At 44.0% G+C, this 23,195-nt stretch overlaps 1 protein-coding gene across 6 annotated transcripts in view; it reads left to right on the forward strand.

The window, feature by feature from the left end:
• LOC140738735 (semaphorin-3A-like) overlaps positions 1–23,195 on the forward strand; it is a 269,718-nt gene that overhangs the window by 214,197 nt on the left and 32,326 nt on the right. For all 6 annotated transcript variants that reach the window (XM_073066471.1, XM_073066473.1, XM_073066475.1 and 3 more), the window contains exons 9-13: positions 1,460–1,574; positions 1,669–1,738; positions 6,585–6,729; positions 15,747–15,966; positions 20,424–20,515. In XM_073066471.1, the coding sequence (XP_072922572.1) occupies positions 1,460–1,574; positions 1,669–1,738; positions 6,585–6,729; positions 15,747–15,966; positions 20,424–20,515 (642 nt within the window). The remainder of the gene's footprint in view (positions 1–1,459; positions 1,575–1,668; positions 1,739–6,584; positions 6,730–15,746; positions 15,967–20,423; positions 20,516–23,195) is intronic.

Raw genomic sequence — 23,195 nt, forward strand, 5'->3', positions numbered from 1 at the left:
TATGTTGCCTCTGAGCTTTAGGCCTGTAATTTTTCTTCAATGTGGTGAAGAGGAATTAAGATTAAATGTTTGCGATGAATGCAGAAATGTATGAGTAATGGAAGGTGGAAATGTGCCCAGACCCAGTCTTGGCAACGCACGAGAGCAGCAGAGCCTGAATGGGATCCATTCTAGAGAGGGATGGGGACGGAGCTGTTTCCAGTCCAGAAAGAGAGAGAGAGAGAGAGTGATGCGCTGTTTCTTCAGGGAATCGGAGAATTAAAGATTCCATGAGTTGGCATGTAGTGTAGCAGTTAGTGCAAGGGTACTACAGCGCCAGTGACCCGGGTTCAGTTCCCACCGCTGTCTGTAAGGAGTTTGTACCTTCACCCTGTGACCGTATTGGTTTCCTCCAGGCGCTTCGGTTTCTTCCAATGTTCCAAAGAAGTACCGGTTAGTAGGTTAATTGGTCTCATTGGTGTAATTGAGTGGCACGGGCTCATTGGGCCAGGAGGGGCTGTCACCGTGCTGTATCTCTAAATGAATAAAAAATAAAAACATTAGGTTAGTTCATTTGCCACAGGTACACATTGAAACATCGAAACGTATAGTGAAATGCATCGTTTTTGTGTCAGCAATCAGCACAGTTCAAGGATGTGCTGGGAGAAGCCCACAAGTGTTGCCACGCTTGTGACACCAACATAGCATGTCCACAACCTGCTAACCTTAACTTGTGTGGACATCTTTGGAATGTGGGAGGAGACCAGAGCACCCAGAGGAAATCCACGTGTTCATGGGGATTATGTGCAAGCTCCTTATAGACGGTAATGGGAATTGAACCCTGATTGCTGGTTCTGTCAAAGCATTACGCTAACCACTACCCTACTGTGTCCCCCTTGGCATTAAAGTTCTAAATGCAGCTACAAATGACAGATTTGCTTCAAGAGTTGTCATTGACACACCTACTAAAATGGATTGATGCATTTGCTGAGTTTGGTCAGAAAGCGATTGTCTATAAATTCCGTGTCTTCTTCACAGTCCTGTTTCTGGGCCAAAGGGCATGTTCCTATGCTGTGCCAATGTTCAATAACCTTTCTTCAATGCTGAGAAAAGTTGATGAAGTGTTCAGTTATTGACAAGGGACTAAGCAAGAAGAGAGCAAAGAGGAATGGAAGTGTGGAGACCAGGAGAGATGAGAAGATACGTATGGTAGTGGTTTCACTGAGATAAGATGAATGTCTGGTGATATCAATCAGTGTGACGTTGAGATGTAATTAGGAGGAAGCATGTTGAAGTTCCAGAAGACAGAAACAAAGAAACAAATGATGGAAATGTGAGAACTGGATTAGAGAGGCTGGTGCTCAAAAATGGCTGGCTCCACAGATATACAGAAGTGTAAATCCCTTCCTATGTCTGCAGATACTCTGCCGTGGATCATTGCTTGATGTTCTCAATTGATGTGTCCTTTTTCTGTTGCCAGAATGACTTTGGGGGCCATAGAAGTCTGGTGAATAAATGGGTGACTTTCCTCAAAGCTCGATTAGTGTGTGCAGTGCCTGGCCCCAATGGCATCGACACTCACTTTGATGAACTACGTAAGTACAGCATTTGAAATGGGACTCACTAAATAACTGGTCACATTTCATGGCTCATTTCACAAATGAAAAGTACAATTACTTTCTTTTCCAGAGGATGTTTACATAATGAATTCGAAGGATCCCAAGAACCCTGCTATATATGGCATCTTTACAACGTCCAGGTAATGCAGGATGTGACTAAACAGGGCTAGTTCTGCACGTTTTACAAACAGCATCTTCTCTACCCCTCTGCCATCAGATTTCTCAATGGTCCATATTTTTGCTCTCTATTTATATATGCGGTATTTATTGTAATATATAGTATATTTTATATTTTGCACTGTACTATTTCACTTTGAACACATTTCACAACATACACTCAGTGGCCACTTAATTAAGTAGAGGTTTGGAACCTGGTGTGGTCTTCTATTGCTGTAGACCATTAACTTCACGATTCAGAGGTACTCTTCTGCACATCACTGCTGTAATGCATGATCATTTGTGTTACTGTCACCTTCCTGTCAGTTTGAACCAGTCTGGCCATTCTCCTCTGACCTCTCTCATTAACAAGACATTTTAACCCACAGAACTGCCACTCACTGGATACTTTTGTGTGTGTGTGTTTTTAGCGCTATTCTCTGTAAACTCTAGAGAGTGTTGTGAATGAAAATCCCAGATCATCAGTTTCTGAGATACTCAAACCACCCCATCTGGCACCAACAATCATTCCATGGTCAGAGTCACTTAGTTCACATACCTTCCCCATTCTGATGTTTGGTCTGAACAACGACTGAATCTCTTGACCATGTCTGCATGTCTTTACGCATTGAGTTGCTGCCACATGATTGGCATTATTCACATTCACGAGCAGGTGTACTGGTGTATAATAAAGTGGCCACTGAATGTATGTCACTAATATTAAACCTGATTCTGATTTGTCTTAGCAGCTCTTGGACTGTGGAGGACTTGAATGTTTTCCTCCACTGCAGGAAATGAGGGAACAGAAATCCCATTGCTGGTGGTTTCTGGGATTTTGATGTGCTCCCAACAAAATTCCAAAGCAGGAACTTCAATGAGTTTCCTGATGTTGGGAACTCAAATCCCTTCAGAGAAAATATGCTTTTCCAACATAATAGAGTGACCATATTCCTCAGGTATTTAGTAACTCGTTAAATAATTAAAACACACTGTTTCGTTCGAGCAGTACATTCCTGTCTGCGTCTGTGGGATAATGTTGGCCAAGTACGGGTGTGCTCTTCCAGAAGTTGGAAGGTTGCAAAACTTCACACGTTGAGCATTGTGCATTCAGAATCAGCAAAGGGTATTGCATAAACACAAGAGATTCTGCAGATGCTGGAATTCTCGAGCAACAAACACAAAAAGCTGGAGGAATTCAGTAGGTCAGGCAACATCTATGGCAGTGAATAACCAGTGGATGTTTCGGAATGAAACCCTTCATGGAGACTGGAAAGGAAGGGAGATGGTATCAGAATAAGAAGGTGGAGAGTTGCAGGTACGTTTGCAAGAACGTTACAAGATTAAGCCACTCGGCCCTTTCATGCCTGCCCTGCCATTCAATATAATGATATCTGATCTATGCTGTCCTCATCTCCTGTTTCGTACCTATTCCTTATCACCTTCGATCTTTCATATATTCATCTGCACTCAGTGGCCACTTTATTAGGTACACCTGTACACATGCTCATTAATGCAAATATTGAATTAGCCAATCATGTGGCGGCAACTCAACGCATAAAAACATGAAGACATAGTCACGAGGTTCAGTCGTTGTCCAGACCAAACATTAGAATGGGAGAGAAATGTGATCTAAGTGACTTCCACGGAGGAGTGATTGTTGGTGCCAGATGGGGTAGTTTGAGTTTCTCAGAAACTGCTGATCCCTTCAATTTTCAAACACAACCGTGTTTAGAGTTTACTGAGAATGGTACAAAAAAAAACAAAAAAACTTCCAGTGAGCCACAGTTCTGTGGGTGAAAATACTTTGTTAATGAGAGAGGTCAAAGGAGAATGGCCAGGATGGTTCAAGCTGACAGGAGGAAGACAGTAATCCCAAAAACCATGAGTTACAACAGTCCTCAACCCGAAACATCGACTGTGTACTATTTTCCATAGATGCTGCCTGGCCTGCTGAGTTCCTCCAGTATTTTGTGTGCATTACAACAGTGGTGTGCAGAAGAGCATCTCTGAATGCACAACACATCGAACTTTGAAGTGAATGGGCTACAGTAGCAGAAGACCACGAACATACACTCAATGGCTACTTTATTAGGTACCTCCACCTTAAATATATCCAATGACCTGGTTTCCACCACCCTCGGCAGCAGAGAATTTTAGGGAGACACCTCTCTCTAAGAGAAGCAATTTCTAACACCTCAGTTTTAAATGATCGTTCCCTTATTTTGTAGCTTGTTTGAGACATGAGCGGAAAGATCTCAACCTCTACCCTGTCATATCACCTCAGAATCTTATATAAATAACATCGCCTCTCATTCTTCTAAACACCAAGTGAACAGACCCCAAACTATCCAGTACCTCATGATACTACAACCCTTTTATCCCAAGAATCTTATTTGGATCTTTTCTTCTTCCCTTTTTCCCCACAGGCCATGCTTCTCTCCTTTCAGATTACTTCTTCTTCAGTCCTTTGCCTCTTCTACCTGTCACCTCCCAGTTTCTCACTTCACCACCCCCCACTCCCCCCACCCACCTGGTCTCACCTATCACCTGCCAACTTGTGCTTCCCTCTTCCACCCTTAGCTTCTTATTCTGGCTTCCACTGCCTTCCTTTCCAGTCCTGATGAAGTGTCTCAGGCCAAAATATCAACTGTTTATTCCCCTCCATAGATGCTGCCTGACTTGCTGAGTTCCTCCAGCATTTTGTGTGTGTTACTCTGGATTTTCAGCATTGTAGAATCTAGTGTGTTTACGTCTATGAGTCTTTTTTTTTAGGTAGGTTTGTTTTATTTTAGATTTAAATATTAGTCTGTCACAGGAATGAAACAATTAGTTGGCGGGAAGTGTTTTTTGGCTTGTGATCACTAAATGCTCACACAGGTGTTTGTTGCGTTGTTGAATGTCCCTGCTGCATTTGTGCCCCTTCCATTGTCACAGACCACTTGCAAAGAGTGCTGGGAGTGATATTTATTTTGTTTTGTTTTGAGATACCGCATGGTAACAGGCCCTTTCGGCCCTATGAGACCGTGCTGTCAAATCACACCCATCTGGCCAATTAACCGACTAACCCGTATACCCTTGCAATGTGGGAGGAGCCCAGAGGAAGCCATTGCAGTCACAGAGAGGAGGTACAAACCCCTTACAGGCAGCGGTGGGAATTGAACCCGGGTCGCTGGAGCTGTAAAGCGATATGCTAACTGCTACCCTACCGTGCTGCCCAAAGCATGCAGTGAAGTGTGTCATCTTTGTCAAAGCAAATCAGTGAGGATTGTGCTGGGCAGCACCCAAGTGTCACCATGTTTCATGCACCAATACAGCATGCCCGCAGTTCTCTAGCCTTCCGCCTTTGGAATATGGTAGGAAACTGAAAGACAGGAGGAAACCCATATGGTCACAGGGAGAACATACAAACTCCTCCCAGGCAGTGGCAGGAATTGAACCTGAGTCGGTGATTGCCACTCTGTTGTCATGCCACCCTACTTAAAGATAATATCGGTTACCCATCGTAGTTTCCCTGCATTATATTTATTGATGTTAATCATTTAATCAGACTTTGGTGAAATTGTCACAGGGCCTGCGAACCACTCTGGTACTGCAGCTCATTCTGTATCAGGTTGGATGAACTGTCCTCACCCTCCCCTGCATGTTCACAGTTGCCCCCAGGGGCAGGCTCGATTTACCAATCTGATCGAGCTGGAGGCATTCTAATTACAGCCCTTTGTGTTTTAAGGACAGACTTCAATTTAGGAGAATATTCACTGAGAGGAATAGTTAGCGATTGGAAGTGGATGGAGTACCAGATAGGAGTTAACGAGCAGTCTACAGAATCGGGATGCAAATGCGAAAGCAAATTTATTCTCAGTGTTGCAAAATATGTTGTTTTGTGATAGCAGTACAGTGCGAAGATGTAAGATTGCAATAAAGTACAAAAAGTAAATAAATAGTGCAAAGGAGTGTGGGTTCACGGACCACCGAGAAATCAGATGGCAGAGGGGAAGAAACTATTCCCAGAATATAGAGCGTGGGTCATCGGGCTCCTGTACCTCCTCCTGAATAGTAGTATTGTGAAGAGCGTGTATCCCAGATCGTGAAGGTCTTTAATGATGGATAGCATCTTCTTAAGGCATAACCTCTTGAAGATGTCCCTGATGATGGGGAGGCTCATGCCCGTGATGGAGGTGGCTGAGTCGGCAACTCTTTATTCTCTTTTGCTCCTGTGCATTTGCGCTTCCAATCAGAATTCTTTCCACAGTACATCTGTGTGGAAATTTGCTAGAATCGTTGGTGGCACACCAAATCTCCTCAGTCTCCTGACAAAGTCGAGCCACTGGTGTGCCATCTTTGTGACTGCATCATGGTGTCTGGCCCAGGGACAGATCCTCTGAGATGATCTGGTATGCGAATGGTCCCTCAGACCCCCATGGCCTTTGGGGCAGTCAGGAAGCCATTTACTGGTCAACTTGACACAGTCAGCAGCCGAACCACCTTCATCATCAATCACATCAACCAATCAGTGTCTTTGAGGAAAGCAGGTGAACTTTATTTTTGGAAGGGTGTTATTAGAAAAGACACACGTGGCTCAGTTAATCTGCCCAGTGTGGTAGGACATGTCAAAGCTCTTACAGCCCCTGGAGATGAAGAATGCGTTTCCGTCCACTGCCTGCAGTGACCATTCAGGCTTTGACATGTGTCTTCCCTCAATATGACTATGGGTACAATAACATTGGGATTTCACAGTGGTCACTGCATCATAATAACCTGCACTCCAAAGCAGGATGAAAATTAGTTTATTTCCAGTCTTCACCAACCAATTCACAAATTTTCCCCACACAGCAACATCTTCAAGGGCTCGGCAGTGTGCTTGTACAGTATGTCGGACATAAGGAGGGTGTTCTTGGGGCCCTATGCTCACAGAGAAGGACCCAGCTACCAGTGGGTGCCGTTCCAAGGAAGAGTCCCCTACCCTCGCCCAGGAACAGTAAGTGTTTTTAACAACGATGCAGAATTAAATATACTGGTGAATAATCCTGTAGCTGCATGATCTGGGTCCAGCCCTGCAAATGAGATGTTCAAAGTCATTAACACGTTTGTGAAATTAAACACCAGGAAGGAAGAAGGTTTAAAAGTTATCTCATCTTTTTCAAACATTTATTTTAGCTGAAATCTTAATTTGCACCTTTATTTTTAGCTTCTATCTTATACCTTCCTGTTTATCATTTTCTATTCCTCTATACCTCATCTTCAGGACTTCTCTAGCATTAATGTTTCCTTGTCTTGTTTATCCAGCCCAAACCTTCACATTTCTATCATTCACATCCCTTGATAGAATTCCCATATAGGGGTCCCAGAGTGGGGTTTGCAGTATTGGGGTCCCCCACGCACAGTGGAGATCCCTTTATCAGGGTCCCACAGTGAGGTTTGCAGTAATGGGGTTCCACACTCACAGTACTATCCAACCAGGCAAAACACTTCGCTCTACGCTATTCCCAAATACCATTTACAGTTTATCCGTCTGCATTCATAGACTCAATTCTTTATTTTACCCCGACTATAGTTAATGACAAATATTTCTGGACGTTCCTCCAGATGACTCCCAAGCTGAATGATAATTTCCATTTGGTATTCTTTCTAAGTCTTCAAAACTGCTGAAGGTGCCTTTCAATAACACTATACATAGTACATCAAAGAACCGGCTGTCAAGCACATTCTATGTTTACTTATTGCCAATGCCAAAGAGAAATTTAAATTAAAGGATCCAATTGTGACCTTCTTTCTCAAATTCTCTTTATTTTATATTTCATCCACACGTGTTTTCTCTCTCTTAAAATAAAGATGATAAATTGATAAATAAGGATGATATCCTTAAAGATGATATATTGGCCTGCAGTCTCATTTGTAATCTGTTAAACCTGCGAGCACAATTATTGAGGTTTGTATGTTGTTGTACCATAGCAAAAAGCTTGATAAGCATACTAACATACTAACACTCAGTGCCCATTTCTCACCGAGAAGTTCTTTCACTTATTTACTTCCCATCCAGCTCAATATGTTCCTTTAAACACTAAAGTAGCTCTTCCCAGACCAAGTGAAACTAAAGCCTTCTGTCTTGCCCAGATACTGACTACATCACAATGCTCACTCATTTATGACTTTCTTAAAGCTTGAATTACATTGAAAGGTATCAATCAGACACCTCACAGACGTGGTCTGTTTTGGAAATACTGAGAGTTGATGCAAATCTCCTGTCTGTCAGTGTGAACCACGAGAATCTGACAGACAGGAAGTCTTTGAAGTATTGCTGTTGTGTACAGTGTGAAACTGGAGTGCTAGCGATGAATTAGAAGTTATAGTCCTTACATAAGGAAAATAGAATTTGCCACTCAGTCAGTCACAAAGCATTTCACACCCAGTGCTGTGCTTTTGCACCACAGTGTTCTGTTGAACAGGTAGATACAGCAGCCTGTCCCATTCACCAGCACTACGTTGATGAATCAGTGAGGAATATCAGAAACAGAACTGAGATAGCCATTCACTTCCCCACCACCCCTCAATTCAGTCTAGAGTAGACGGCCATTCTTCTGAAACTAACTAAACGCTTCATCCATCGTCGCTTCATCGAGCCCCTCGACCTGTTCACATTGACCAAGTTGCTTGTTCCATTTGACATTTGACTGTCTTCTGAAAGTCCAAACTGAGGATCGAGGATACTAATGTTCTCGTTTATCAGTCACAACCTCAGACAAACTTGCTAAACATGAATTCCCTTACATAAATGCACCGTGACTTCACCCAATTGGACTTTTATTTTCAAAGTGCCCTTCTGGATGGTGCAGTATTCTCACAGCTCAAGGAATCCAAGCTTAATCCTGACCTTGGGCGCTGTCTGTGTGGAGTTTGCACGTTCTTCCTGTGACTACATGGTTCCCACATCTCAAAGATATTCTTTGGTAACTGTACATTGTCCCTCAGTGTAGGTAAATGGCAGAAAGAATCAGAGGTGAGGGAGCTGAGAGGATGAGCAATTTGCAGAGCCACAGGGAAACAAAGGATGAAAGGGACTTACGGGATTGACCTCTTAGGGGCTAGTATGGATCTGATGTGCTGAACAACCTCCTGTGTCATAATTAATATTGGTGGTGGCATCCGTCGGTCTCGAGAGACCATGGATCTGCGCCTGGAGTTTCCAGGGCGCAGGCCTGGGCAGGGTTGTATGGGAGACCAGCAGTTGCCCAAGCTGCAGGCCTTCCCCTCTCCACGCCACCGATGTTGTCCAAGGGAAGGGCACTAGGACCCAAGCAGCTTGGCACCGGTGTCGTCGCAGAGCAATGTGTTGTTAAGTGCCTTGCTCAAGGACACAAACAAGCTGCCTCAGCTGAGGCTTGAACCAGTGACCTTCAGGTTACTAGTCTGATGCCTTGCCCACTAGGCCACGCGCCAACTAATTAATATATATCACCACTTTCAGAGCAATGCAGTCTAATATTTCCTAACAGCTGACTGTGTGATAGCTATTTAAGTGGGTGCTGTTTGAACACCACCCGTCATAGAGCACAGAAAAAGGCCTTTCAGCCCATCGAGTCCATGCCGAACTATTATTCTGCTTAGTCCCGTCGACCCGCTCCTGGACCATAGCCCTCCTACCCTTAAGGTAATGTCTGGAAATGTGTTATACTTACCATAACTAGACTTGGTTTAACTGCCTAATATTTCACCTGATAATCCTCTGTCCTTATTAAATACTGGAATCAAATTGTGTTTTCAGCTGCAAATTTAATATTATCACTGGGTGAAAGAGGCTAGATTTAATTACTTGATCTCCAGGCCTGACCTGAATAATCTATTTTGCCTTATAATGCTATGGAAAGAAATACTTTTGTTGCTTAATTATGACCTGATGGAAATATGAGTTTAAAATCTGAACTTGGGTTATAGTTTCAATATATTTATTAACCTTTTATAATCACCTTTTTAAAGTGTAAACCTATAGATTAATATTACGGAGACATCGATTTTATTAAAAAGATTTTATTTGCTCTTTTACCTCATTTGTTTTGAATATTTGTCATAATATAATTTTGAATAGGTGGACTTGTTATTAGCAGAATTGAAGGACTTTGAAGATATTCCCAGATATTTAATTGTAACGTAGGAAGAACGCTGGCAACTCTGGAGATCCAGCACCACCTGGGTCCACTTACATAGCGCACTGATTTGTTACCAAAGAACTGCGTTATTACAGAGCAACATGCATAGGGTGCTGGCGGAGCTCAGCAGGTCATGTCGCGTCCATGGAGAGGAGTAAAGAGCTGATGTTTCAGGTCGACACCATTCATCGGCACAGAAAAGGAAGGGGGCAAGAGCCAGAATAGGAAAGTGGGGGGGGGGGGGAAGGAATACAAGCTGGCAACTGAAGGTGAGACCAGGTGAGGGGGACAGTGGGTGGATGGGGGAGGGGGGATCGAGTAAGATGTTAGGAGGGGATAGGTGGACGAGGTAAGAGGCTGAATAAGAAGGAATCCTATGGGAGAAGGCAGTGGGGCCTGGGAGAAAGGACTGGAGGCAGTGCAATAGGGGGAGGTGAGGAAAAAGGTGTAAAAGGGAAACCAGAATGGGGAATAGAAAAAGAAAGGGGGGGGGGGAGGAGGAGATGGAAATCACTGGAATTTTTAGTTTTATTACTAAAATCTCAAACTGCTGCTAAGTGTCTTATAGAAATAGTGTCTTATCCAGCAACCTGCCTGTGCAGTCACCACCCTGATCCAGCCAGTAGGAGGCAAAAGCACAGGGTGGAACTAGGCTCTGATTCTGCCTGTTCCCAAGGAACCAACTTTGGTCCCTATATCCCATTACTCGTTCCTACGATGATCATGTTCACCCTGTTCCACTCAGACGAGTGGCCCCCATTGTTAAGATGCTGACAAGGGATTTTCACACTAAAATGTTATTGTGCTCATTAGTAATTTTCCACGGGGTGATTTCATCCCATCAGCATTAACAAAATGAATACCCTGCCATCTAGAGCGTAAAGGTTAATAACCTGTAGGCAAGGTTTATTGTTAAATCCTGTGAAATTAAAGTGTTGGGTACTTGGGGTACAACACAAGAAGATTATATGTATAACAGCTGGAAATTATCTGGAGGAGCTTTGGGGCCTGTTGCCATGACAACTCAATGATTGCAGCCTCTCTATGTGGTAAATGGCGTGGTAACTCGAGAAGATGATCGACATTTTCATTTAACTCAGAGCACCATGGGCACTTTGCACAATGTGCAGAGTGGAAGGAGAATTGTCCAGGAGCATCTGTGGCTTGTGAATATATCCCCAGGGCTTTAAGGTGGATACGTCCCCAGCCCCTGACTAAGTATACCTTAGGACTTCATGGGAGGCAAGAGAAGAAATTGCAGAACCCCTTGTGGAGATACTTACTTCATTGTTAACCACTGGTGAAGTTTCTGAAGACTGGGAGGTGTTGAACATTGTTCCATTGTTTAAGAAGGGTAGCAAGGATAAGCCAGGGAAACTACAAGGCAGTCCTGGCATCAACGGCGAGGAAGTTACTGGAGGGACAGGATTTACCAGCACTTGGAAAGACTGAGACTGATTAGGAGACTGCAGCATGGCTTTACACGTGGGCAAACCTTTTAGATCTATTTTAAGAGGTGATCAAAAGGATAGATGAGGGTAGGGCAGTGGATGTTGTCTATTTGGACTTTAGCAAAGCCATCAACAAGGTCCCGCACGGAAATCTGGACTAGAAGGTTGAATCACATGGAATCCAAGGAGGACGAGTTAGCTGGATTCAAAATTGAGCAGAGGGTGGCAGTCAAAGTTTATTTCTCAACATGGAGGCCAGCGATTAGTGGTAGATGTAGGGGTCAAGGTTGGAACCCTTGATATTAGTTATTTATATAAATGATTCAGATGCAAATGATCAGTACGTTTGCAGGTGACACAATGTTAGGATGTTTAGTTGATGGTGAAGGAGTTTATTCGTCAGAGCATTGGGGACAGGACATTATGTTGCAATTGTATAAGTCATTGTAGAGGTCACACTTGTATACAGTTTTGGTCACCCTGTTATAGTTAAGATGTGGTTAAACTGGAAAGAATGCCGAAAAGATTTACATGGATGTTCCCAGGAAGGAGAGGTTGGTCAGACAGGCTCTTTATCCCTTGGGGTATAAATGAGTGAGAAATGGCCTTACAGAGGTGTATAAAATTATGAGGGACATCGATAAGGTAGATGGTAACAGTTTTCTCCCCAGGGGAGGGGAGTCCAGAACCAGGGGGCATAGATTTATGGTGAGGGGAAATACTTGAAAGGGATCCAAGGGGCAATATTTTCACGTGGAGAGTGGTAAGTATACAGAATGAGCTGTCAGAGGAGGTGGTTGAGGCAGTTACAATGGTATCATTACAGAACACTTGGATAGGTACATGCGTGTCAGATGAATCAAGGTAATGTCCCTCCAGAGTAACACTCACAAAGTGCTGGAGGAACTCAGCAGGTCAGGCAACGTCTATGGCAATGAACAACTAGTCAACGTTTCGGTCTGAACTCTTCTTCAGGACTGGAAAGGAATGGGAAAATGCCAGAATAGAAACAAAAGTGACTCTGCAGAAGCTGGAAATCCAGAGCAACACACACGCAAACTGCTGGAGGGACTCAGCAGGTCAGGCAGCATCTATGAAAATGAATAAACAGTCGATGTTTCAGGCAGACACCCTTCTTCAGGACTGGAAAGGAAGGGGAAAGATGACAGAATAAAAACATGGGTGGGGGGGGCAGGGAGGATAGGCTAGAAGATGATTGGTGAAGCCAGGTGAGTGGGTAAGGTCAAGGGCTGGGGAGGAAAGAGTCTGATAGGAGAGAAGAGTGGACCATGGGAGAAAAGAAAAAAAAGAGAGACACCAGGGGGAGATGAGGAGGAGAGTAAGAGCCAAGAAGAAGAGAGAAGGGGTAGGGAAAAAATTACCAGAAGGAGAAATTGATGTTTGTGTCATCAGGTTGGAAGGTACCTAGACAGAGTAAAAGGTGTTGCTTCCCACCCTGAGAGTGGCCTTATTGTGACAAAAGAGGAGGTCATGGAGCAACATGTCAGTCCAAGGCCTATTTTGCAACGTGATTGGTGCCTTTGGGGAAAACAGCACAGAAACTGAACTCTTTCCCATGTCTGTTCAGATTTATTGTGGAGATTAAGCATATATGGGACATTTTCTTTTCCTCTACCTCAATCATTCTATTTTTGTTTCTCTTCATTTTACTCCGATATGTAGCTCTCCCACCCTAACTTAGATTTCCAGCTCTTTCCTGTACAAGGCCCGCATTCTGACGGTTACAAGATACCCTGTCTGGCTCTGAAGATTGTCCACGCTCTGTCACCATCAGCTCACAGATTCAGCAAACCATCACAGCAGAACCAAACACCCAGATCTGTGCAAACAAGTCACGCAAGCGGCAGAAATGAGAGATGTCCGTCTGTAGAGAGTCACAGCCCAAGTTTTGCTTTGTTAAATTTAACTAAAACTCAAACCAGATGTTGAGTATTATCACTGAAGGATGTTGATATTTTCATGTTTATGTTCCATTTGCAAGAATTCATTTAAAATGTGACCTCAGTGACACACACTTTTGAAACGTCTTGTACAAAATAAACTGTCAGAAATATAATCAACAATGTGATGCCTCAGGAGGGGGCAGGTTCTCGGGCTGGCGTGCATTATCGACAGAATGCACATATTCTGCCAGCTCCTCCCAAGCCAGTGATCACCACCACCAAGGGTGGGGACAACACCAGGAAGGGAACGCCACCGGCAACAGCAGATAGACAGCCACAGCCCACTCACCAGAACATGGGGTTAATGCAGATGGGTATCTAGTGGCAGTGTGCATGAGTTGGGCTGAATGGCCTGTGTCTGTGGGGAAAGACTCTGTGATTCTCTGATATAGTAGATGTTTGGGGTAATATGGTGCAGTGGAGGAATGGGTTAGATGGTTGGACTGGGCACCATTGTGGCCAGGTCCCTTGGGGAAAAATATTAAAATTCTCAGTGTCATGAAGTCACAGGGTCATACAGCACCACAGCACAGAAATAGGCCCTTTGACCTATCTGATCCATGCCAAACTAGTAATCTGGTTCGTCCCATCAACCTGCACTCAGACCATAGCCCTCCATACCCCTCCCATCCAGGTACCTATCTAAATTTCTCTTAAACGTTGACTCAACCCCTCATCATCACTTTCGCTGGCAGCTCATTCCACTGACTGAGTGAAGAGGTTCCCTTTCATGTTCCTCTTAAACATCTCACCCATACCCTCTAGTTGTACTCCCACCCAACCTCAATGGAAAAAGTCTACTTGCACTTACCCTATCTACCCCCCTCATGATTTTGTATACCTCTGTCACATCTCCCTTCATTCTCCTATGTTCTAGGGAATAAGGTACTAATCTATTCTATCTTTCTCTATAGCTCAGGTCCTCAAGTCCTCACAACATCCTTGTAAATTCCCTCTGCACTCTTTCAATCTTATTGACATCTTTCCTGTAGTTAGGTGACCAGAAATGTACACAATACTCCATATTAGGCCTCAACAATGTCTCATACAACCTCAGCATAACATCCCAACCCCTGTACTCAATACTTTGACTTATAAAGACCAATGTGCCAAAAGCTTTCTGTACGACCCTATCTACATGTGATGCCACTTTCAATGAATTATGGACCTATATTCTGAGATCCCTTTGTTCTACCCCACTCCTCAGTGCCCCAATGGTCACTGTGTAAGACCTACCCTGGTTGGTCCTACTGAAGTGCAATTGCTCGGACTTGTCTGCATTAAGTTCCATCTGCCATTTTGTAACCCATTTTTCCAGCTGGTCTAGCTCCCACTGCAAACCACAATGGCTTCCTCACTGTTCACTACACACTGAATCTTGGAGTCATCTGCAAATTTCCTGATCCACTTTACTACATTATCATCCAGAACACTGATATAGATGACAAACAACAATCTGCCGCCAGTCCCTGTGACACATACCTAGTCACAGGCCTCCAGTAAGAGAGGCAACTGCTTACTTGCTCTCTGGCTTCTACAAAACCAATGTCTAACCCAATTTACTAATTTATCTTGAATGCGAGACAACTGAACCTCCTTGACCAACCTCCCATGCGGGACTTTGTCTGAAGTCTTGCTAAAGTCCATGTGGACAACATCCACTGACTTACCTTCATCAACCTTCCTGGTGGTTTCTACAAAAAAAATTAAGATTAGCTAGACATGACCTACCATGGACAAAGCCACGTTGACTGTTCCTAATCAGATCCTGTCTATCCAAATACTCGTATATCCAGTACTTAGAATATCTTCCAGTAACTTTCCCCACTAGTGACATCAAATTCACTGGCCTATAATTTCCGGGTTTATTTTAGAGCCTTTCTTAAGCCATGGAATAACATTAGCTATCCGGCAGTCCTCTGGGACCTCACCCGTGGCTAAGTCCATTTTAAATATCACTGCGCAGGCCTCTGCAATTTCTGCACTTACCTCCCACAGGGTCCAAGGGAACACCTTGTCAGCCCTTGGAGATATATCCACCCTAATTTTCCTCAAAACAGCAAACACCTCCTCCTCTGTAAACTGTATGCGGTCCATAACCTCAGTGTTGCTTTGCCTCACTTCCAAAGACTCTGTGCCCACCTCCTGTGTAAATACAGATGCAAAAAAATCCATTTAAGATCTCCCCATCTCCTTCTGCTCCACACATACTATAGATGACCACTATAATCTTCCAGATGACCATTTGTGTCCTTTGCAATCCTTTTTCTCTTAACATATCTGCAGAAGTAAAGAAGATGCACAACTCATTTAATAAAGCATTTATTTTATTTGACGGCTGTGTTAATTTATAGATTAAGATTATTTCTCTAGTGATAATCGTCATAGTGGCTCTAATGTAATCTATTTTTCCCCAAATGATCTATTCTTTTAAAGTGTCCTAGCAAAACTTTTGGAGGATTTGAATCGACGAAGGACTTTCCCGATGACGTGATGACCTTTGCCAGAAGCCACCCGGCCATGTATAACTCAGTGCTACCCGTCAGTAACAGGCCAATCGTCATAAAGACCGACGTGGACTATCAGTTCAGTCAGATCGTTGTGGATCGAGTGGAGGCTGCAGATGGACAATATGACGTCATGTTCATCGGAACAGGTAACTTCACCTGCTGGGAGACTTGTGGAACAAACAGCCTGGAGGGACTCTTATTCAGAGTCCACTGCTTCAGGGAGTAAAGATCTGTCACTAAATCATGGAGAACAATCCAGGGAACTGTGAAGTGATGCACTTTGGAAGGTCAAACTTCAAAGAAGAGCAAAGGGTTAATGGCAGGATTGCCAGCAATGTGGAGGAACAGAGTGATCTTGGAGTCCACAGAATCAGAATCATCAGGTTTAATATCACTGACACACAGTATGCCAGGAATTTGTTGTTTTGTGCATAAATAAGAAGTACTATAAATTACAATATACAGCATATAAAATTTAAATTAAATACATAATGCAAAAAGAGAGCAAAAATACTTCATGGGTTAGTTCATTGTTGATTTAGAAATCTGATGGCAAAGATTCATAGATCTCTCAACGTTGCCACACAAGTTGTTAGGGTATTAAGAAGGCATGTGGTGTGTTGGCCTTCATTGGTAAGGGAATTCAGTTCAAGGGCTGTGAGGTAATTCTGCAGCTCTACAAAATTCTGGTTAGGCCATGCTTGGAGTATTGTGTTCAGTTCTGGTCACTTCATTTTAGGAAGGATTATGAAAGCTTTAGAGAGGGTGTAGAGGAGATTTACCAGGATGCTGCCTGGATTAGAGAGCATGTTTTATGAGGAGAGGATGAGTGAGCTAGGCTTTTTTTCTCCTTGGAGTGAGGGAGGAAGAGAGGTGACTTGATAGAGGTGTACAAAGTAAGAGGCATAAATCGAGTGGACAGCAGCACCTTTTTGATTTATTTTATTATTTATACAGCATGGAACAGGCCCCTTTCAGCCCTTTGAGCCACGCCACCCAGCAACCCACCCTCGATCTAATCCCAGGATGATTTACAATGACCAATTAACCTACTAACTGGTACGTCTTTGGATTCTGGGAGGAAATCGGAGCACCGGGAGGAATCCTGTGCATTCACAGGGAGATCGTACAGACTCCTTACAGACGGCATCAGAAATGAGCTGCCCCGAGCTGTAATAGTGTCACGTTAACCGCTACGCTATTATAGCGCCCCGTGCGGCAATTTTTCCCAGGGTGCCACTGGTCAATACCAGAGCCTAAGCTGAGAGAGAAAAGCATTGCGGAGATGACAGTGGAAGGTTTCATACACAGAGTCTGGTACGTGCTTGGAATACACTGCCAGGGGTGGTGGAAGAAGCAGATATGATAGGTACCTTTAAGAAATTCATAGACAGGCGCAAGGCTGAAAAAAAATTGGAGGGCTGTGTAGGAGGGAAGGTTTAAATTAACCATGGAGTATGTTTATGTAAGTCAGCACAATATTGTGGGCCGAAGGGCCTGTACTGTACTGTACTGTTGTGTGTTCTAACACTAACAACTCAAAGGAAGTTCTCTGTACCATTCTCTTTTGTTATGGTGTGAAGTGTTTTTCAGTACCTCTGTATGAATCTAATCTGGTGACAGGATTTCCTCCTCGTGTTCACATACCTGATGACTAGCCTGCTGTTATTGCTCAGGAATTGGGGTTGTGGTTGAGTTGGAAGGGATGTCTGCACTCTGCCTTGGGAGGGACAGCTACACTGTGCCTTGGGAGAGATGGCCACTCTCTGCTGTGGGAGGGGTGACTACTCTCTGCTTTGGGAGGGGTGGCTGTGCCCTGCCTTGGGAGGGACAGCTACACTCTGCCCTGTGCATGGAAGCACACAATTTTACGTGGTGCCGAAATCTCCACAGCCCGAAGATCCAAGGCTGCAGTGGGGGGGGACCCAAACAGCTCACCAGAGGCAGGGATCTCCGGTCCCGTTTATGAAGTACCTGCGAGCACTTGGCTGGGATATATTACCTGTTAATAATTTATTATTCTTCAGATAATATTCAGGCAAAGCTTCAATGTAATCCATACTTAGTTTCTGTGCAGAGAGTCATTCAAAAGTTAATGACATCGAACAAACTTCAAAGTTCTTGAAACGAAGTGGGGCGAGGATTCTGCATCAGATAAATCAGGTGGATTCATGCAGCCCAAAGTGGGAAGCTTTGCACAAGGTCACCTTAGGCATTCTGTGAGGGCTGTGTGCAGTGCTGAGCAGAACTCGGCAATGTAAAATCTTTAAATGTATTCAGCATTATGTCAGGAAATGGCCCAGTGCCAACTGTATGATTAGTTCCCACACCACTTCCTCCATCGCACAGTGTCAAAAGCTCCTGTGTGCAATTCTAATTCTGCAACCTCTCGTGGAGATTAAAGCAAGAGCCATCACTTTTGTAGAAATAACAAAGGGATGATGCAGTACATCTCTGACCAAATTCTCATGATACTGGCAGGCTGTTAGAGCGTTTGGTATTTTGTTTTTGGTATTCCATGCATCAAAAACAAGTAAAATTATAGTATCTTGGCAGTTGTCAAAATTAAATTCTGTTAAAGTCTGGAATATTTAAATAAAGCTCCTCATCAGCAATAATGACCACAGGATGACTGGAGTATCATTAAAAACCTGTCTAATTTACGAGAGCCTTTCAGAGACAGAAATCTGCCGTCTTACTCATTCATACCAGAATCAGGCATATCAGCACAGACATATGTTGTAAATTGTTTTTGTCTTGAGCAGCAGTATAGCGCAGTGCATTTGAAAAAAACTATAAATTATGGAAAGAAATATATTTTTAAAAATTGAATTAAATACATTGTTTAACAAGAGATCAAAAATTAATGAGGTAGTGTTCATGGGTCCATTGTCCATTCAGAAATCTGATGGCGGAAGGGAAGAGGCTGTTCCTAAAACTGTCTGTGTGCGTGTGTGCGTGTGTGCGTGCGTGCGTGCGTGCGCGCGCACCTTCAAGGTCCTGTACCTCCTCCCTGATGGTAGCAATGAGAAAAGGACATGTCCTAGTTGGTGTTGGTCCTTAATAATGAATGCTGCCTTTTTGATGCATCGCCTTTTGAATTTCTTGATGTTTGGGAGGGTTGTGCCCATGATGGAGCTGGCTACGTTTACAACCCTGTGCAGCTTTATCTGATCCTCCATACCAGCCAGTGATGCCACCGGTTAGAATGCTCTCCATGGCACATCTGTGGTTTGTACCCTGACTGGCATCAGCGTGACCACAGATGCAGCAGTCTGGATGACTCTTAGCCAGTGTGGAAGGTGGGATGTCTCTGAACCTCCTGCTGTCCAATCATTCCTGGCCAAGGTGCAGCAGGAGTCCGGATCTTTGTGCTCTGATCCCTGCTTGTGGGAATGCTCACCTCAGGAGATCGAAGTTGTCACCGCCCCTCCGGTGGTGTGGCGCTCCCTCAGCACCGTGTTTGAAGGTGTTGGCTCACAGCTCTGGAGTGGGAGTAGGTTATAAAATGGAATTGGGAGGGGAGGGCATGCCCACACATGGACAATGACAAACTATTCAGCTGTTACAGTAAAAGTCAGTCCTGATTTGTGATCTCCCTGCGTTTTCCTCAGCAATGTGGGATCAGGATCGGTTCACAATGAAGCCAAGCCAGAATCATTGTGTATCTGTTGTCTAACCACAGCCTTGAGTTAGGAGGGTGCATTCTAAGCAATGAAGAGTTATATTTATGCTGTTATACTATGTTCTATTCAGATCATAAGACCATAAGACTTAGAGCAGAGTTACACTACTCAGCCCATCAAATCTGCTCTGTCATTCCATCATGGCTGATTTATTATCCCTTTCACCCCAATTCTCCTGCCTTCTCCCAATAACCTTTGAAGCTCTGACTAATCAAGAACCTATCAATCTTCGCTTTCAATATACTCAGTGACTTGGCCACCACAGCCGTCTGTGGCAATGAATTCCACAGATTCTCTAACCTCTGGCTAAAGAAATTCCTATTCATCTCTGTTCTAAAGGGATGTCCTATTCTGAGACTGTGCCGTCTAGTCCTAGACTCCCCCACTTTTGGAAACCTCCTCTCCGCATCCACTCCATCTTGGCCTTCAATGACAGGTTTCAATGAGCTGCCCTCTTCGTTCTTCTCAACTCCAGAAAGTACAGCCCAGAGCCATCAAACGTTCCTCATCTGTTAACCCTTTCATTCCTAGAATAATTCTCGTGAACCCCTCCCCTATACTCTCCAATCTCCGCACATCCTGTCTTAGATATGGGCCCAACACGGCTGACAATACTCCAAGTGCAGTCCAACCAATGCTTTATAGAGCCTCAGCATCACGCCCTTGCCTTTGTATTCTAGTCCTCTTGAAATGAAAGATCATTGAAAGCACAGGAAGCGATGTGGTCTGGGTGGGTCACAGCGGGGTAGAGCAATGTGGAACGGCTCCTCCGAATGCAGTACACTTCTGTATATCTTAAATAATAGAGTTCTGGTGAAACAGCCTGGCATTGTGACGGACCATTGTAAATTGTCTTCAGGCACCAACCTGTCACACGGTAATGTTACACAGCCTATGATTTCTTCTTCTTGTTTCAGATGTGGGGACAGTTCTAAAGGTCGTGTCTATTCCTCAGAAGACCTGGCACGATCTGGAAGAGGTGTTACTGGAAGAAATGACAGTGCTGAGGGTGAGAGTTCTTCTTCCTTCACTAACCTAGACCTTCCCCTGGCTAAAGGCTCCGCAGACTATCTGTCAAATTCCTGTCCAGCCATGTCTTCCCCAAAGAGGACACTCCAACCGTGGCAGATTGATTGGCATTTTTATAAACACACCATTTGCTAATCTCTGGTTTCCATTCAAGGTGTGAACCATCTGATCTCTTTACGTTGTCAGAAGATTTAATGCCAGCTTAAGATCCTATCGTGCTTATCAAATATAATCCCACGACCGTTAGAAGACGTGCAGGCATCATAATAAGGACTTATGCCTAACTTAGAGGTAGAAAATGTTTGCAGAATCCAGAGCAAAATCACTCGAAACTGCATAGATTCTATAAACAAGGCACCTTTACACAGGAGAAGTGAATCACCTTCTCAGTAAAATAACTGGGAAATTACAGTCCTTGTCATTAAACCTAACAGCACTTATGTGGCTATTTAGATATAAAGGTGAAATTTTATTTGTTTATTTATTTGAAGCTTTATTTGTCATACTGCATTGAAACCTCCAGTAAAATATGTTGTTTGCATCAACGACCAACAAAGTCCAAGGATATGCTAGGCACAGCCCTCGAGTGTCGCCAACATAACATCCCCACAAGCTTGCTAGCCCATCCACACATACATCTTGCAGAGTGGGAGCAACCCTCTGCAGCCATGGGGAGAATGTACAAATGCCTCACAGACAGCGGCAGGAATTGAACCCTGATCAGTGATGACTGGCATGGCAAGGCTTTGCACTAACCTTCCATCAGACGACCGTGCTGCCCCACTGTAAGTTTTTAGTGAAGTAAGTGGGACATTACAGGCCATATCTTTAATCTAAACAGCCCATCATGTGATTATTTAGTTCTGAAAAGCCAGTCTCATTGTACAGTTTCTGACTGTGCTCTGGTATTTGCTAAATTATTGTCCCACGTATCTAAATACAGTGAAAATTGGTCCTGTTTTCTGGCCATACAATACATTGCACCAAATTTCCAGTTTATTGTTATCTGACCATATATATATATACAACCAAATGAAACAATGTTCCTCCAGACCATGGTGCACCCACAAAACATGTATCACACACAGCACATAAAACAAAATATTACCACAAATAAGTTAATAAAATATAAATCAAAATATATATGTATGCAGCACAGGTAAACAGTAAACGGCTTGTTGTCTACCTATGCTGCACACAGGTAAACCTCAGTGGTGACGGGGTATTCATTAGTCTCACAGACCGAGGGAAGAAGCTGTTACCCAGTCTGGCGGTCCTCGTCCTGATGCTCCTGTACCTCCCTCCTGATGGTAGTGGGTCACAGAGATTGTGGGAATGGTGGAAGGGATCCTCAACAATACTTTGGGCTCTCTGTCTACAACACCCCTGGTAAATGTCACAAATGGGGGGAGGGAGACCCCAATGATCCTCTTGGTGGTTTTTACAGTCCTCTGTAGGGTCTCACAATTCTGATATACGAGATCATATGCATCTGGAAATCACTTACTTCCAAAACGAACTGTGACTGCGACCACTTCTGTTCTGGATACATGCATTCCTGGCAGTGGCCTTCTTGCCAGCACCCCCACAGAGAACGCCGTCGTTTCTCTGACAGCGGTCTGAGATCGGACCTCAGACCTGAAAACAGTTCGTAGCAGTGGGCCACGGTAGCGTTGCAGTTTGCATTACACTCTGACAGCGGTCTGAGATCGGACCCCAGACCTAAAAACAGTTCGTAGCAGCGGGCCACGGTAGCGTTGCAGTTTGCATTACACTCTGACAGCTGCCGGCCTTCCGGAGCTCGGAGTTCAATTCCAACGCTCTTCTGGAAGGAGTCTCTGTACAGCCTCCTGGTGGAATATGGTGGGTTTTCTCCAGGTGCTCTGGCTTCGTCCCACAGTCCAAAGACGTACCGGGTAGGTTAATCAGTCATTGTAAATTGTCCCGTGATTTGGTTAGGATTAATTGGGGTTGTGGGGTTGCTGGGGCAGCACAGCTTGAAGGGCTGGAAAGGCCTACTCATCACTGTATCACCAAATAACTATAATAATTAACCAAAGCAGCCACTGAAAGGCCCTTAAATGACCTGTAGTGGCTGATTAGAGGTGCTGCTGAACATCTGACGTCCTGAATAATGTTCCTGTATCATAGAACAGTAACAGAATTGACAGCCAGAAAATCTGAAAATGCTGGTTTGAGAAAGTAAGGAGGCATGGGATCCAAAGGAATGTTGCTTTGTGGATTCAGAACTGGCTTGCCCACAGAAGGCAAAGAGTGGTCGCAGACGGGTCATATTCTGCATGGAGGTTAAAATAGAGAATATTTGCAGTACTCAATAAGTCAGGTGGCATCTGTGGAGAGAGAAACAGAATCCATGTTTCAAACTGGAAGTTAACTTTGTCTCTCTTTCTATAAGACATAAGAACAGGATTAAGCCATTCAGCCCATTGATTCTGCTTCACCATTCCATCACTCCTTATTATCCTTTTTCACCCCAGTCTCCTGCCTTCTCCCCGTAACTTTTGACATCCTAACTGTCCAAGAATCTATCAACCTTCTCTTTAAATATACCCAATGACTTGCTCTCCACAGCCGTCAATTAATTTCACAGATTCACCACCCACTGGCTAAAGAAATTCCTCCTCATCTCTGTCCTAAAT

This window comes from Hemitrygon akajei, chromosome 14 (assembly GCF_048418815.1).
Source record: "Hemitrygon akajei chromosome 14, sHemAka1.3, whole genome shotgun sequence".
NCBI classification, from domain to species: Eukaryota; Metazoa; Chordata; class Chondrichthyes; order Myliobatiformes; family Dasyatidae; genus Hemitrygon; species Hemitrygon akajei.